The sequence below is a fragment of the Solea solea genome, chromosome 19 (genome assembly GCF_958295425.1).
Source record: "Solea solea chromosome 19, fSolSol10.1, whole genome shotgun sequence".
NCBI lineage: Eukaryota > Metazoa > Chordata > Actinopteri > Pleuronectiformes > Soleidae > Solea > Solea solea.
The window spans coordinates 3,203,523-3,222,305 of record NC_081152.1 but is presented as its reverse complement, the minus strand read 5'-3'; the positions used below and the strand labels follow the sequence as shown (position 1 = coordinate 3,222,305).

At 39.4% G+C, this 18,783-nt stretch overlaps 1 protein-coding gene across 1 annotated transcript; it reads right to left on the bottom strand.

Moving 5' to 3' along the window:
• Window positions 1-2,869: 2,869 nt before the first annotated feature.
• On the bottom strand, window positions 2,870-13,306 carry sec14l7 (SEC14-like lipid binding 7). The gene is made up of 12 exons (XM_058618045.1): window positions 13,220-13,306; window positions 11,637-11,712; window positions 9,708-9,751; window positions 8,745-8,807; window positions 8,369-8,557; window positions 7,913-8,008; window positions 7,740-7,800; window positions 7,577-7,660; window positions 6,689-6,795; window positions 6,450-6,589; window positions 5,786-5,952; window positions 2,870-5,468 (listed from the first exon to the last, which is right to left on the bottom strand). The coding sequence occupies exons 1-12, from the start codon at window positions 13,271-13,273 to the stop codon at window positions 5,350-5,352; spliced, it is 1,200 nt and encodes a 399-aa protein (XP_058474028.1). The 5' UTR covers window positions 13,274-13,306; the 3' UTR covers window positions 2,870-5,349.
• Between the last annotated feature and the right edge of the window lie 5,477 nt (window positions 13,307-18,783).

The window sequence follows — 18,783 nt, the reverse complement described above, 5'->3', positions numbered from 1 at the left end:
CTCTATGAGATCTACCGGTCCTGTGAAGTGTATGCCAGAAAAGGTCACACACACAGAAGAGAGAGAGAGAGAGATGACAGCCCCAGTCAAGGCAATGCAGCTCTCTCTCTCTCTCTCTCTCTCACACACACACACACACACACACACACACACACACAGAAGAGAGAGAGAGAGACAGTCAGCTGCTGCTGTTATGTAAAGGCACACAGCATCTGTGCACCACCCATCCCTCCCCGTCCACATTCTGCACCATTCCCGCATCCCTCTGGCACAGAGCCCAGGCTCCAGGATGCTGGATGGAGACATAACACAGCATTTAGACTCAGAGACAGGCTCTGTGCTCTGCAACTGAGAAACAGCAACAACAACAACAACAACAACAATAACAGGCTAATAATAATCAGAATAACCGTTGCTATTGCTCACTATTAGAGGGATGCTTCACATACTTTCACATTGAAACATCCTCTGTGTAAGATTTAGGTGACATCATTTGCATTCAGCAAGAAAATCTTTTAATCATTTAATTTATTCAAGTATTTATGACATATATGAACTGTTGTTTCATTAGCACAGAATTAACTTCTTTAGAGTGTGTTGTCTGTTCTCTACAGATGACACCATGTTGAGTTTTGACCATGGGCTCACCTTCACACCTGGAGGCATGAAGAGTGAGGTCAGAGATCTCTGACCGACACAATTCTACACACTGTACCTTTAAAAGATGAATTGAATTGTTTCACATTTCTAGATAATGTGTCTCTAAATTAGTTTCTGATGTGGTGGGATCATCTTTATTTATTTATTATAAGATCCTGTTATTCCCGGACCGTTATGCAATGCTGCCTTTCCCTCTTGTCCTTGTCTACAGCACCATCTACTGGTGAAAAGGGGAATCTGAATGCCCCCTCCCTGATTTCTTATTCTTTTTGCATGTTTGTCACAGACCTATTGAATCAAGAGATGACTTAAATAGAACCTGTCAGTCAAAGTAAAAAAGGTAAAGACATCATGCCGCGATGTAAAGAAATTCAGGAACAAATGAGAAACAAAGTAATTCACATCTAACAGTCTGGAAAAGATTACAAAGAGTTTTCTTAAGCTTTGAACCACGGTGAGGGCCATTATTCACAAACAGAGAAAACATGGAACAGTGGGGAATCTTCCCATGAGTGGCCGGCCTACAAGAATTACCCCAAGAGCGCAGCAACGACTCATCCAAGAGGTCACAAAAAAACCCAGAACAATCTTAAGACCTGCAGGCCTCACTTGCCTCAGTTAGGGTCAGTGTTCATGACTCAAGCATAAGAAAGAGACTGGGGCACGCATGGCAGAGTTCCAAGGCGAAAAAACTCAACATGGTGGTGTTAGTGTGATGGTCCCATGAATTCTGCTCTCTACCAAAGAATCCTGAAGGAGAACGTGTGGCCATCCGTTTGTGACCTCAAGCTGAAGCACGCTTGGGTTCTGCAGCAGGACAATGATCCAAAACACACCAGCAAGTCCACCTCTGAATGGCTTAAGAAAAACTAACTGAAGACTTTGGAGTGGCCTAGTCAAAATCCGGACTTGAATCCAATCGAGATTCTGTGGCATGAACTTAAAAAGGCGGTTCATGCTCAGGAACCCTGCAATATGGCTGAATTAAAACAATTCTGCAAAGAAGAGTTCCCCCACAGCGATGTGAAAGACTCATTGCCAGTTATCACAAACGCTTAATTGCAGTTGTTGCCACTAATGGTGGCACAACCAGTTATTAGGTTTTGGGGGCAATTACTTTTTCACATAGGGCCATGTAGGACTGGATAGTTTTCTTCTTTAATTAATAAAATCATCACTTAAAAACTGCATTTTGTTTGATGTTCTGCAAAATTTGTTTGATAATCTGAAACATTTAAGTGTGACATACGTGCAAAAAGATAAGAAATCAGGAAGGGGGCAAATACTTTTGCCCAGCACTGTAAGTATGTATGTATATTATACACATATATATATATATATATATATATATACACATATATATACACATATATATACACATATATATATATATACACATATATACATATACACACATCAGCTGTATCTGTCATTCCCACCTGACGACCACACAGTCTCAGCACAAATCTCAGATTGTCTCTCTGACATATCTGCATGAATGAAAGCCCATCACCTCCAGCTAAACGTCTCCAAAACTTCCCAGCAAAGCCAACGATACATTATAACAGCTGCTGTTTAATATGGACTCACTATCTCCGGCTCCTTCCAGCAATGCTTAAATGTAAATGTACATTTAAAGGTAAACTGTTTATGTATACACGTATAAATATACCTCAAAACTGGATCTGGATCCTGAAGCTGCAAGATGAGGACACAGAGAGAGAGGAAAGGAAGGAAATACACAAGGGAAACTGAGGAGAGAAAGAACAAGGTTAAATATGATTATGATATAATTAATGCAGCACACCATAATATGTTAATATACAATACAAGAAATAAAAGACTGTTATATTTGTAATGTAATTCAGATTCACAATCTATGCATGTTGATCTTTTTCAACTGGGCTGTTCATGTCAAAAAATGTCATAAAAATTAAGTAATTAAATCATGTTCCAGTCTCACTTTTATAAGGCAGCACGTAGAACGCTGTCTAATGAATGGTATACACTGACTCTGCATGACGACCTTTCACACTCTCACTTAAAAAAAACAACCGTCACACTATCCCTTTAAGAAAAAGTAAGTATTGAGACACTTGCACACAGTGGTGATTGAATGATATCATAGAATTATTTTCTTCTTTGTGAATGAATTCTCATAACATCTGATGTTGTCGCGAGTGTGATGCAGTGAAAGCAAAGACATGAATACACAATAGCAGCCTTTATTAAAGTAGCATTAATGTAACTGAAAAAAAAAACAACATTTCTATAAAGTCTGTCATTAGGACCGTAGTATAAAAACCTTCATTATGAGCAACATTATTACACAATCACATGAAACAATCACTTTGCTCCTTATTTGGTGTGTGTGTGTTCTCTATCTTAAAAAACAAACTGGAAATAACAGCTCCTAAGTAAAGTAGAAACCAGACATTTCTCAGTATCATGATCAAAACACAATATAGCACAACAGAGGACTAGTCTGTGTATCACTTACTATTTCTGAAACATTTACATTTATCTTAATCTGCACATTTTCACAATATTCTCAAAGGGAGAAAATAAGTTTAAAGCAAGCACAATGATTGAAATAAAAGAAAAGTAAATTATACTGACATTTTCTACATTATGTATGTTAAACTTTGATTGTTCAAGTAAAATACATTTCTATCAGTTTGTGTCATTAGATTTATTAAAATGAAATATTTCATATATGCATAAACAGATGCTACGTCACAGTCAGTATAATGACACTGGTTGTCAGTGTGTGTTCTCAGGGTTCTGATACAAGAATTGTTAATGAAGTGCTTTGGTTTATATAAAAAAAAAATCTATGTCTATGTAGAGAAAAAATCAAAAAAGTCTTTATTATTCCACTGTGTGCTAATTTGGTGCTAACATGGCACGGAATAAATTTGTGATTTAAGAGCAAACTTCTTTGTTTTGGTCGATCTGTGGTTTGTCAGCATCATGTGATTTGTTTATGTTCACTCAAGTCAATCAGTTTATGGGCGACTTACAACAGGAAGCTGATTTGATTTTAAAGGGGGTATATGTAGGATTTCCTGGGTCTAGTGGAAAGGGAACTTGGCTTGTAACTGGACGGTTGCTGGTACGAATCCCAACAGGTCAAGAGCTGAGGTAGCCCTGAGTAAAGTACCCAATTTAAACTGACCACAGCCACAGGGGGGCGACGTCCAGTGTCCTCTCAATGCCAGGTCCCAAGCCCAGAGGAATGGGACGGTTGTGTCAGGAAGGACTGTTGTAAAAAAATCTCTGCCACATCAAATATGCGGGAAACCAATAGAATATTTATTATATAGTGACACTACGGCTGTTGGAACGAATTTCAGGAGTCGAATATAATTTGAATATAAAAAAAATCACTAATAATCGAATGTTGTAATTACTGTTCGAATGTGTATTTTCAATTTTTTTTAGATTAAGTTAGAGCAGGCAAGAATCTGACAAAAGCTCATACAAGCCACACGGCCAAAAACATAGCCAGATGCATCACCGACATAGAATTTGAGATTCTTTCAGACCTGCACTGTAATCCAGACATACTCCTGAAATTATAGGCGAGAACACAAATGTTTGCAAAAGTTAATCTGGACATTTTCCAAAACGTCTCATGCCAGCTCCATCTATTTTCTACCAGTTTATCCTCCACCTGAGGGTTGCGCTGTAGGGACACTTTTAGAGACAAACTACCAACCATCCACTCTAACTGTCAATTTAGAGTGTTCAAATAACCTAATCCCCAAATATGCATGTTTTTGGACTGTGGGAGGAAACTGGAGATCCCGGAGAAAACCCACACACACACAGGGAGAACATGCAAACTCCATGCAAGGTCCTCGTTCCGACCGTGTCACAAACCTGTGTCTTCTTGCTGCAAAGGCAAGAGTGCTAACCACAACACCAACCGTGTGGCCCTCATGCTAGCTCCCCAGTCAAATTTCATGAGCGCAGTGCAGCGACAGCTCATGCTTATAGACCACGCAACACCCCCTCACATGTGTGTGTTTCCCATTGGAAAAGAAACACTTGAAATGTTCATGTCTGAAAAACAGGTATTGAAGTTTGTGAACTTACATACACTAATTTCTCCTGGACAAGCAGATGCTAGCATTAGGGTTAGCGTGGTAGCTACAGCTAACATGTAGCATCTTGGTGCGTTCCATTTGTAGTAAATAAAACAAACTAGGTACTATAAACGTAACAAAATCAAGGTGTGGCTTCACGTACAGCGGACCACATGTATAATAATGTTTGTGTAACTTGTCTAATGTGCGCTCCATTTGTAATCAGACCGCAGAACTTAGCTCAGAAGCTAAATTCAGAAGTTGGAACCTGCCAGCACACAAACACTGCTGCTTTTATCATTAATAGCACTTATGTCGTATTTGTTTCACAGTAAAGTTTGTTTTTTTAACTGTAGACATGTTGCTACGCTGTTTGTGTGTGTGTGTAAAATACAATGTGGAGCGTTGGTATGGGCTAGTATTGCTAACAATGGCTACCCTGAGATACATCTGCGTCCATGTTTATTCTGGACTTGTACACTGGAACGCAGTGAACTCTGGGTTACGTCATTCCCACTTCCCAAGTTCCGGTGCAAATGGAACGCAGCATGAGCCAAGAACGCTGATCAGTTATCTGTGTTTCCACGTGAGGCCTCGGTCACTGCAGCCTGACGTCTCCTCTGCTGTGTGGATCCAGAGGAGGAGGAAGGACCTCCACTTTGTAGCTCACCTTCTTGGACTGAAGGACGCTGTAGCTGTTATCAAAACACAGCACGTCTGCAAGGAGGGAACGAGGGAAGGAGGGAAGGAGGGATGGTTTAGAGTGGTTCAATCCAGCACCATTGTTGGCAGAGTTCAACTGAACTGTGATGAATCATTTCTGTAGCTCAGCATGTCAATGTGGGTCAAGTTCTACCTACAGTACCGACCTACCTACTTTACAATCCTCTTTCTCAAGTCTAAACTGATTTCCTTTGTTTTTTTGCAGGATGCTTTCCCAACAAACCCTTACTGACCCACACTGTGTGTAAATTGGGAGATAACCCTCAGTTTGAACTTGATTTTTGTTGACAAGGTCACAGGTGGACACTCACAGACTCCAGGCTCAGGGCAGGTGAGCCAGCTGTCCTCAGGGACCAGGTGTGCATTGTAGCGTTCACTGGGCAGCACCTGCAGCATGTCAGTCAGTTTCTGACTGTCCTCTTTGGTCCGTCTGTACACGCCAAACCCGATGTCGGCTCCATCACTGGCAAACTGACACCTGGGGGGTCAGAGATTCTTTAAACCAACATTTTGCAATCTGAAAATCAAATCTTCGCTGTAGTAACACAGAAATGCATTGAAATACACAATATGATGTATATTGTTAATATACATCATATTGGAAAGTGGAGCACACACCAGTGGGAGTGGTTTATAGAGTTTTCACTTGGAGATTGGCCTCAAATATAAATATCTCATAAAAGTACAGATTTTTTGTCAGCTTTTGATATTAAAGCTAATATGTCACCATTAAATATTACTTATTTACATGGGTACAAACACGCACAGCAACATGACAGTGTTTCCACTGCTTATGGTATTTAGTATGATTATGAACATTTATCACTCATAGTGTCAATATCCTCTCCATTAAAACTGCATTATTTACAATTTCTGATTTTGTCACTAGTTATTAAAAAACAATAGAACACATTGCCGTTGAACATTGTTATTCAAATTCGACAGCTGTTTATAGAAGACCCTGATGTTTTGTACCTCAGCTGGCTGCATGGCGCAGTCACATCACACTCCAGCTGGAAGACAGAGCCGCGACTGATAGTCACGCTGGTGTCGTACTGAACCTTCACCGAGTCCTGAACATAGTAGGATCTCGGCACCGTGCCACCATATTTGATCTGCAACCACACAAGAAAACCCTTCATATTGAATCATCACCATTGAGAGACAGGAACGACAAGAAACTACCCGGTCGCTTTTCTTATCTTCACTCTCACCATAGTTGTGCAGCGAGGGTCGCCATCAGGATCTGTCAGCTTTCCTCCGTACACCACAGGAAGCTGCTCGGAGTCAATATGTTGACGTAGCACATCCTGCCAGTTACCTACGGATGTGACGTGTGAACAGTCAGGGCTGAGTTTTTAAAAAAGAAAGTAGGCAGAGTCAAACATGGAGCCTGTAGCAGCAGGTAAGGCAGGGAACTGACTGGGGCCCTGAGCTTAAAGGGGCCCCAAGAAAAAAGGCTGATTATATGAGTCTGTAATGATAATTTTCTAATTAAGTTATTTCTTAAAGGGATAGTTTGGGTTTTTAAAGTGTGGTTTAAAAACAAAGGACTGACTGAAAAAAGAACTATGTCAGCTGAAAGTGGCACAGCACCCCCCGGTGACTAGGGATGGGAATTGATAAGAATTTAACGATTCCACTTCCATTATCGATATTGCTTATCGATCTGATTCCTTATCGATTCTCTTATCGATTCTCATTGGGTGAGGGAGGAAGTACAACTTTGTTTGTTTGTATTAACTCACTATCTGATTTTCACATTAATTTTTCCAGACAAAAAAATAACACATTTGTGCTATTTCAAACACATTATTTCTGTCTTGTGACAAATATTCTTCTCCCATGAAGAAGAAATACACTGTTCAATATACAGAAATACTCAGACCGGCTCATATAACCACCACTTATATACCACAAAAACCTGATCAATCCCTTTAATATGCTGAAAAAAAAGAGATAATTTAACTATGATAATAATAATATAGCAATAACTCCATATTGTTTCAAGTGTAAATGTCTTTTTTTACGTCATTGCTGCTGCAGAGCACCGCTGTGTGCAGCCTCGCACCCAAAAAAAAAAAGAAAAACAGGAAACTGACCACCTAAAACGATGATCTTGCGCCGCGTCTCCTCACACAGGAAGTGCTTGATTAGGTTGTAGGCCATTGGAAACATTTTGGGAGCTGAAAACCAGGAGACGATGAGGAGGACAAATGAAGACTAGCTTTACATGATGTGCTACAGAAGTGAGGACTGAGGTACCTTTAATGAGAAACACTCGTTTCAGCCCCTCGGGATAGTTGTCCTCAAACATGGTGAGGACCTGCAGGAGATGGGAAGACACGACGGTGATGATGATGATGATGATGATGATGATGATGATGATGATGATGATGATGATGCAGTGTTAACCTCTGTGTGAATCTATGACAAACCTTTCCGTAGGTCTCAATCGCAGGTTTCCACACGTGTTTCAGTCCTAGTCCTTCACAGTCGTAGATCAGAGTGATGGCTTCAATGTTCTTCCCCAACTGACAAAGAAAAAGAAGTTGAAGAACTCAATATTGAAGAGGAAGAGGACCAGTTTGTCCACCATAGAAACCATACACAAACCCGCTTGGGACCCATATTATCAGCCCAAATATAACTCCTGTGGTGTCTACATGGACGTGCTGTCTGAGGGGAAGTGGAAAAGCAATAAGAAGAACTGAGGGGACGAGATGTGTGAGGAGGATCTAGAGAAGCAACAACAGCAAGAACACAAGATAAGAAGATGGAAGGAGAGGACATCAGATAAAACAGATGATGAGAAAGTTAAAGAGAGGTAGAACGACATAAGAGGAGAGGAAACAAGAGACAAGGGGAGGTGGTAGGAGAGGAGAGGTCCTGACCTTCTCTGACTGCCTCCGACACTCCCGCTGCAGCATCTCTGTGTGTTTGATCTTGGTTTTCAGAAAGTCCTGTTTGGTGGCGGACAGCAGCAGACCTTTAGGATCCAGAGGGCCGATCACATCATACCAGATGGGGCTGCCCTCTCTGTCGTAGCCACACATTCCCCCGGACACGTATTTCTCAATCACCTGAAGAGGAAGAAGAGGAAGATCATGACCGGACACCAGTGCTCGGCAATATGGACAAAAAATGTATCATGATATACCTTTTCATGTCAATCGATATTGATATACATATATCACGATATAAATCAAATTAAATCAAATGTTTCTTTGTGTCGTGTTATTAATAAGCATGTTGTGTGTTGTTGTTCACCTCTGGTGGCTGATAGTCAGATATGATGGTGTCTATGTTCATCTGCCTCCTGAACTCCACATGCTGCAGACAGACAGAGAGACGGAGAGAGAGACAGAGAGACAGAGAGAGAGACAGAGAGACGGAGAGAGACAGAGAGACAGAGAGAGAGACAGAGAGAGAGACAGAGAGACGGAGAGAGACAGAGAGACAGAGAGAGAGACAGAGAGACGGAGAGAGACAGAGAGACAGAGAGAGAGACAGAGAGAGAGACAGAGAGACGGAGAGAGACAGAGAGACAGAGAGAGAGACAGAGAGAGAGACAGAGAGACGGAGAGAGACAGAGAGACAGAGAGAGAGACAGAGAGAGAGACAGAGAGAGTTATTCAAATAAGAAACAATCACAGAAACAGAGACGGAATGAAGAAAGTCAGGGCAACGGTGGCAGGATTATGACATCATGTTTGGTCAACATGAAAACACAAGGGGCAGATTTGAAGCAGATCCAGCAGGTTTAGCGTCAGAGACGAGAAGTCAGTCCCTGCAGAGGAAATATCACGATGAGACCTTCTATACCAAGGTCATCCATGTGCTGCACCACCGCTGGAAGTAGTATGAAGATAAAAAATAAACCACATTTGGTGGTTCTCACACTTCTCCTGTCCCTCCTCTGCACGTGACCAAACCATCTCCACCTTGACTCTCTTATACTTTATCTCCACCCTCGAATACACTCCCTTCTGTGCACTAATAATCACTATTTACAGAATGAACGTACGGCTTCAGAAATGTGTACATATCTGCTTAAACAAACAAAAAAAAAAAGCAAAAGCAAACGCCTCCAATCTTCCCCTCTGTGAGCTGTGTCCTTGAACACACCACACAGTCCCACATCGATATAGAATTTGACGTAAATGTTCTCAGATGTTGGGAAACATGTTTAATGTTTAACAGAGTGACGTACGGCAGAAACCCGGCGCTCACCTTTCTGATCATGGCCTCAGCTTTGACGACGTTAAAGCTCCGAGCTGGAGAAAAGGAACAAAAAAAGAAGAAAGTTTCCAACATTAAACGATATGATTTGGACTCACTTGTTATTGTGTTTCAGTGAAACATGAAACATGATGATGCGCGACAACAGCACATCGTCTTTCACTGAGAGCTGTGTCATTTAAGACATTCAGCGTGTTGTTTTCAGGACACGTTCAAGGTCAAAGTGAACAGTCAATGCAAATATTTAAGTACACACACACACACACAGATTTAAAGCTGCAGTGTGAAGCTTTTGGTGATTTTTTTTCTACATTATTGTTGATGTTATTATTCTGCCTCTGTTTGCTCGTCATGAACAGAAACGACAAAACCGCGTCCTTCATCTGAAAACAGACTCCGTCAAGCAAAACTATCAGACCTGACTGAGGGAGTGCTTGCGTGGATACAGCGGCAGCGCAGGGGCGGGTGGAGACAAGAGGTGCTTATCCAATCAAACTTTTCGTGGACATTTTATATTTTCCTAACCTTGAATTACCAATCTGCATCAAAATCTTTCTCTCCGTCTTATATTTCACACCAATTCTCTCTTTCTTTTTTGTGCCTGCTTTCTAATTAGCAGGCACGAGGTCATTTAAATAAGAAAAACAAAAAAACAACAGCTGTATGTTTATATTTAATCCTATTTAATTTACATCTACATAGAGAAGATCCAGATCCATTGTGAGATGTTTTCTCAGATATGTGATAAAAGAAAGTGTTTAAACCTGGTGAATAAAGTCACTAAATACTCTTTTCATGACCACAGCTCTGTGAGGTAAATATGAGAGGACTGAACCATGAGAAGCTTGGGAATTAAACCTCAAACTGTCAGATGTTTGAGAAGAAGAAATAGGAGCGCACAACCTGATTATTACGTGTAACTTACACGTTTGTTTCTACGATTCCACTGTGATTAGGATTTAGACGTGAAGGGCGAGGATCACCGAGCATTTAAATCCCTTTGAATACAAATATTCAGTCATGGTTCAACTGGGAAAACAGTTTTCACCTTCACATTAACTGCAACGCATCAATCCACAGCACATTAACCCTTTGAACACAGAGAATGTTGGCTGCTTTTATTCCATTACTATGTTTAAACGTACAGTATATACAGAGAACGTGCAATATAGAGTGTCTTAGATCCCTTTTTTCCTTTCAGCACAAACTAGGCGATCATTTTCACCAACTATATAAACACACCTGAGCAAAAAGTACTCAACATGTTTAAAATCGCATTGAATTTGTGAAATTTGGAAATGAAAAGTGCAAAGTTCACTCGTTTTTATGAACAAAAAGAAAAGAAAAAAAAGGCTCTATTTTTGTGACTCCTGCACAATTATCGCTACTTTATATCACGACTAAAAACGTGATTTAAAATGAATCATAACTTTGGCTCAGCCTCAAAATATGTGACGTGCAAACACTTCATGTCACAATAAAATGAGCACCTGCAGCACCATCATGGCCCACACTGGGAATCAGTGTTTGAAAGTGTCTGGGTCAAAAATGCTGAGTAGGATGAAAATGTGTGATGACAAACAGTCTGAAACTGAAACTGACTGCAGTTAAAACACATGGGAACAGGTTTGTGTGTGTGTGTGTGTGTGTGTGTGTGCGTGTGTGAGAGAACCTGAGGCATCAACTCCCACAGACATGTGAACCATGTTGACCACTGACAGCCTTTGTTTTCTTTTGTTTGTTTGTTTGTTTGTTTGTTTGTTTCCGGTCAAAGTCGACCGGCGTGTTTCCACGTTTCTGTGGTTCACTTCATCAAAAGTGTCACACAGTGGACGTGACGACAGGAAAAGTTTCAGAGTAAAAGCACGGAGTCACTGATGGTTCATCAGCAGTGTGTGTGTGTGTGTGTGCGTGTGTCACCTCTGAGCCAGCGCAGCAGGTAGTGGTCATGCTGTGCGGGCAGATTAGGGAGGACGTCCTGGATCCTCCCCCGAAACTGGAGGGAGAGTCAGAAGAAACAGAAAGTTAAAAACCAGAGATAGAGGAAAAATTTCATCTGATTCTGTTTTATTAATAAGTCTGATTTAAAAGTCTGATTAAGGTCACGTGATCTGATGCAGTTATTATTTATTGAATGCCTTTGTTGTCTGTTTATATTAAACTTGGATAAAGATCCTTAAAGATCAAAAACACGTTCATAATAAAACATTATAAAGATGAGAATCCCCTTCATTTTGGAGGGAAGAGGCTGTTAAAGCTGCAGTACGTGACTTTTAAATGTAAAAAAAAAAAAAAAATGTTTTCAACCAAGTTAACACAAAGACGATTGTATAACTGCACACAGGAAGTGATTTGTTTTATATTATGACCGACAGAGGCAACAGCAACACTGAGATTAAAGTCAGAATTCGTTCTTCTCAGACTTTAATCTCAGAATTCTGACTAAATTCTGATTTTAATCTCAAAATGCATGCTGTTTTATTTTTAATACCCTTCTGTGCAGTTCTGATAATTTTGTGATGAACTGTTTCATGATTTTGCTGGAAGTAGGAACGATTCAGATTTACACACCGGGATCTTTTATATCAATAATGAGATTATCGTGACCTTCAACACTTTCTACTCTGCCGTATATTGTGGTGTGAGTCAGATTATTACGGCTTTAAAAAATCTTGTTTAACCAACAACTGCACAGATAAGCATGTGTGAAATTAGAAGGTCCTGCTTTATATTTAGACGTATACATGACATACAGTACGTGTTATTAATAGCATCAGAGTTTCTGAGAGGAGCTAAAGTCGTCTCATCTCAGTTTCTCCACGTCGTGTGTTTACAAACCTCTCTTTACCTTACGTTAGAAGTGTCCACTTTTAGCTTATTTTATGTCGGTTTCATATAAATAAAGATTCAGGGATTACATGTTTTGGATGAAAATGAATTGCAAAACTACATGATTTATTAACAAAAATAAAAGACATTATGTTATGGTTATGCAGAGTTTCCACTTTTACCTAATAATTAAGGGAACGTTTCAAATGGACTTTTTTTGTTTTAGATGAAAATGAATGGTAAAACTAAACATGGACTTTTATGTATCAAAAGTAAAAAACAAAACACACACACACACACACACACACCTTTCCTTCCACTTTTAGCTTCTTGTGATTAGTTTATCTGCAGCATTAGATGTTTTGGGTGAGACACAATGAAAGCTCTGGTTTAACCGGTTTACTGTGATGAATGTGTTTAATGTGTTTCAGCAGTGGAGACCAGAGCACAGCAAACATCACCAAAGAGGCAGCAAAATTACTGTTTTAAGTGCAAATATCTCTAATTTGTGTGTAAACAGTGTGAAAACTGTGTGTGTGTGTGTGTCACTATGGACACAAACACACACACAGTTTTCACTCTGAGTGAAACCACAACAAAAGCAACGAAGCACTCTCACATCTCACCTCACACATCATCACAACCCCGTATGAACACATGAATCATTTTCTTACCTCTGCTAAGACGTCAGCCTGTGTGGGGCTCAGGTCTCCCACTCGTCCACTCATGTCTCAGCTGATGTGTCCCGGGCTGGAAATGAGTCACACTGGAGGCAAATGGATGTAAGAGGAGAAAACACCACCCATCCACCCGCCCCCCACTCCCACTCCACTCCGCCCCTACATACACACTTGGACTTTGAGCTGAAGGCTATTGACACGGCGTGGCCCCGTGAATCAGTTTAGCCAGAGAAAAACCTGTCACAGCATTAACTCAAACTTTATATGAATGTTTTTGTTGTATCACGTCATTAAACGCACAATAAAGAGTTTGGTTCATCTTGAAAGGAGAAATGCTTCTTTTTTTCACACGAGTGTCTCACTCTCCATCATACGAGTGTCTCACTCTCCATCATACGAGTGTCTCACTCTCCATCATACGAGTGTCTCACTCTCCATCATACAATCATAGTTGTGTCGCCCTATTGCAACGGTCAGCAAATGGTGGCCCGTGGTCCAAAACTGGCCCACCAGCATCAGTATTTGGCCCAGAAGATGATTTCAAAGATCGGGGTTTTTTGTTTTTTTTACAAATCTTTTTAAGAATTTTTTTTTAACTTTGCTTATCCTCACAAATTATTATTATATATATTATTAAAGTCAGAATTCTGAAATTAAAGTCAGAATTTAAGTAAAGAATCCTGAGATTAAAGTTAGAATTCTGATTTAAATTCTGACTTTAATCTCAGAATTCTTAAATACTGACTTTAATCTCAGAATTCTGACTTTAATCTCAGGATTCTTTACTTAAATTCTGACTTTAATTTCAGAATTCTGACTTTAATCTAAGAATTCTGATTTAAATTCTGACTTTAATCTCAGAATTCTTAAATACTGACTTTAATCTCAGAATTCTTAAATTCTGACTTTAATCTCAGAATTCTGACTTTAATCTCAGAACTCTGATTTTAATCTCTGAATTCTGGCTTTACTCTTAAAATGTCAAACTCTTGCTAGAATTGACAATGAGGTGACCAACGTTTCGTTTGAAAATAAAAATAATAAACACTGCTGATCGTTCAGAGAGTAAATGTGTAAAATAACTATACAATTTAAATGATGCACAATCATTATTAACAGAACAAAGAGGGAAAATGCAGATTATCCATTCTGATCTTTTTTCTTTCACTTACTCTTCGTGCACTTTTAACACCAACACCAAAACTCACCAAGACATGATTAAATCACCATGTGACCAAGTTTTAGGGCAATCCAATTATACTTTAACAGTATAATTATACGTTAATAACATATTCTTACATTTTGCTAGCATTCCCCCTCAGACAGACTCCGCCTTCTTTCGATGATGATGCTGCATCAAAGGATGACGAGGCAGGATAGACGATGCCCTATTATTTTTTTACCTTTTTTTTCTAGATGATAATCTGCAAATCTAGTCATGCGCCACCTACTGGCAACAGGAAGTACATCTACAGTAACAAACAAGCCGCCATTACTGTTTGGCACTTTACTTGAACGCCTAATTGAATTTTTCTAGTCTTTTGTTCATGAGTGCAATAAAAAAAAAAAAATTAGTGAAAAAAATCGTGCCAGAGAATCGTGATCACAATTCTATGCAAAAAAAAAAAAGTGTGACTCACATCTTTTCCAGTATGGTGTTTGTGGAATGTGGGAGGAGGCCAGAGAACCTGGAGAAAACCAACACACACACACACACACGTGGAGAACATGCAAACGCAAACGCACGTACATTTACAGACACCTTTCTTTTCATAAAATTCATTTTATTCTTTAAATACACAAGCTCCTCAGAAAACAGATTAGGACCCAGATACCAGGTTCACCAAAAAAATAAAGCTGGTGCTTATGAATAAATAGATGATTTACACAGAACAAACGTTTCATAAACAATCATGAAGCATAAAAGTCTTTCTTATTCTAATATGAAGGAAAGTTGCTTTTTTTAAATCATCAATGGAGAAAATAAGAGTCATGTATTTGCCTACCAAAAAGATCAGTGCCCTGAAAAACAAATCTGAACCCTAAAGAATCATCTTGTGAACTGAATCATTCAGTTTGCCCATGTTTTCAAAAGTGCGTCTCATGAAAACAAAAGCTGAATTTTGTCTGTCAGAGGGACAGCAGACATTTTTACCATGATCAAGTGAAGACGGTGAGAATGAAAATCAACATTAAAACAATAACAATAACAATAATAATAATAATGATAATAATTAAAAAAGGGCCCTGGACTGTAATGGTAAAATTCAAAATAACGGCGCATAACTTTATAAACATACAAACAAATGAGTTAGAGTTAGAATTTCGATGAAGTCGATCAGCTCCATGCGACTCTTTAGCTTCTCCGTGTTTCTCAGTGTCGAGTGAATTCTAACAGCAAGTTGTTGTAAACGCTTCCTTCGCCGTTTACCATGGACGGTAGAATAAATGGACGTAGTCTTCAGATCGTTATAAGAACCCTCAGAGTGAAGCTTTGACTCAGACAGATGAGTCGTTTTACGGGAACATCATTTACAACGTTGTCACGTTCAATTGAAGATGACTCAAAATAAAACCAAGAAGCTAATTTTCCATAGACGCCCCCTGGTGGCTCACTGCTACTTCCACCCGACGACCTGAGCTTCACCTTTCAAACTGGAAGACTCCATCGCTTCTGCTCACAAAGACCAGACAGAGTCAGAATAACAACAAAAGCTTTAAAAGCGCAGCTTGAACACACTCACTTTCTTAGCCCGGGAATATGTCAACTCTGCTCTCTAGAGATGAAAAAAAGACAAAACAAATATTCACATTGAACTTTCGCCTGCTCTGTCTGAACCTACTGATAAGACAAGGACACGGACATGGACATGGACTGACGTCCCTGCTGACCAGAGGGTTACAAGGGTCACATTCACCTGTGTTATGTCAAGGAATGATCAATATAATAAATCAGAAAGTTGATGTTGGTGTAAATTTGCATTATATATGTTTGTATTGGCTACTTTAAGCTGCCGTCAGTAATATTCTTCATTCTTCATCAGTTTTATGTTGTGATCAGGCATTATAACGATATAAAGAAAGCCCCACCACGATTATCCTGATATAAACATGTTTAAATAGAACTTATTTAGAGTCTTAAAAAACTTTAAGCAGACACAGACCGAAACTTATGTTTGTGAGTTAGACGCAATTCTTAAGTCACTCGTGGGAAATATGAATGTTTTTCTCCATTCACGATTATCGCAATAATTCACCACGATTAACTTAGTGTAAGCAATTGGCAGCTCAGTGGTATAGCGAATTGTCTTTGAACTCAAAGGTTGAGGGTTCAATCCCTGGCTCAAGGACCTAACCTGACAGCAACATGGGCTGAATGAATGGCAAAATTGTAGTGTAAAGCTTCTTTGAGTGGTCATCAATAAAAGCACTACATAAATACTTACCATTTACTTTTATTTAAATCACGATGAACGATTTTATCGTATCTTTTCCCATTGCTAACGGTCTCAGGTAAATCTAGCAGAAACTTCTCCAGTATCCCAAAACACTTCATCCAGTCAGGAGCCAGAACTCCACAAAGAGGCGGTCCTCCACTGGTCATGTGTTCAGACTGTTTGCATGTGAACACATGAATGAGACGACACGGACAGGAAGTTAGCCAAAATTACTGACAGCAGCTTTAACATTAAAGAAAAGCACGAGTTTTTCATTAAGCGCGTGTCTCTTAATTGAAAGCACTTTCTGCATTGCATTATGGGAAGTGACAGAAAACTGTGTTACACTAAAGTGTTATTTTCCTTCTGTTTGAGGAACTTGCTACACAAACTGCTAAATGAATGTGGCCTCTGTCCTATCAAAAATATTAATTCTTCTTTTTAAACTTTCAAACCAACAACTCAAAAAAAATAACTCTTCAATATTAAAAAAAAATTAACAATTCATACAATCGCTATGGTATATCTTATATATGTATGTGTGTGTGTGTGTGTGTGTGAGAGAGAGAGAGAGAGAGAGAGAGAGAGAGAGAGAAAGCCAACATGCTCACTACTGATCATTTGGACAAGGCTACATCAAACAGTGCATGGTAACCTGGCTGCTTTTGTTTGGACAAAGAGAGACGTTCATTCGTTCATTCATTAACCCCATCATCCTCCTGTGACCACAGCACTGGTATGAGGACATTGGCAGTACAGCAAAGATGAGAAGCTGGTGAAGAAAAGATGGAAATTCAATTAAAAGCCTGACTGACACCAGATTGACTGAAAAACATCGGCCATGTCCCGTTTTATGACTTTAAAGTGGCTTAAAGGTGCAGTATGCAACATTCAGCTTCACAAGATGTTAGCAAACAAATAGCACATCTGTAAATGCATAGCAAAGTAACTTTTTAAGTTTTAAAATCTGACCGTCAGTTGAACTTGAGCGCCGTCCTGTCCACCAACTCCCGTAATTACAAGCTAGCGAGTTCCACTTGAACACAGCTAATAATGAGCCAGCAGTAGAAGCAGAATGTGGTTCAAAGCCTCGAGTCGAAGGCAACTTTGTGGTTTCGCTTCAGAGGAAAAACCATTTTCTCCTGAATTTGTGAAAAACTCGATGCAAACACAACATAACGTGTCCTTTTTCATGTTCTCACGAGCGCGCCTGCATGCCAGGTGATGCTTTCCGCTTGTTTCGGTCTGACGTACTAGCAGTCCGTCTTACATTTTGCACCTTTGAAGCAGCTGTGGAGATGCACAGATGTAACCTGACCACATAAAAACAACATCTCTTTGAGGTTTTTCACTATTCACTAAAGAGTTGAAATTTCTGCTCCAGTCAGTACCTGAGGAAGAAAATGACTGAGAACATCTGCGCTCGATGATTAACTTAGCTTAACGCTAAAGCTGGATGCAAGTGGAAACTTCATGTCTGGCTTCTAAGCTCATTTTAGTCAGTAGATACACAAATATAGTAAAAACCATCTACTGTGTTTCTCAAGGACCTTTGCCGGAGCTTAAAGTGACATTCATTTAGATTGAGGTGCTGTTTAAGACAAAGCTTACTGTAGAGTTCAAAACTTTGCAAATTCCATGCTAAGCTAACTTGTCCTCCATCTTTTCATCTAATTCTCAGGTACGTGAATAAGCATTTCCCAGAATATAAACAATGAATATCATTCTAGAGACACAATCGTGAAGTACAGACAAACTGGTTTTTGAGCTTGGACTGACAAATACTGGCAGGTAGGGAAGTCACGATTACAGATTTTTTTGGTACGATTACTGTCAGAGAATTAATCACGATATTACGATTATCGCGATTACTATGCGTTAATTGATTTCACAACATTACTATGTGTAAAATCACATGAACACTGCTTATAGGTCTTAAAGTTTCATTTATTTATATATTTTGATGCCAACCTAACAAAATAATGTATCAAATACACTAAACTATTATATGGAACAATTATTAATTTAAATTATTTAAGTCATGAATTGTCATCTATACCAAATGTTTACATTTATTTTAATCAATTTAATAATTTATCTATTTGTATGTGCTCAGATATA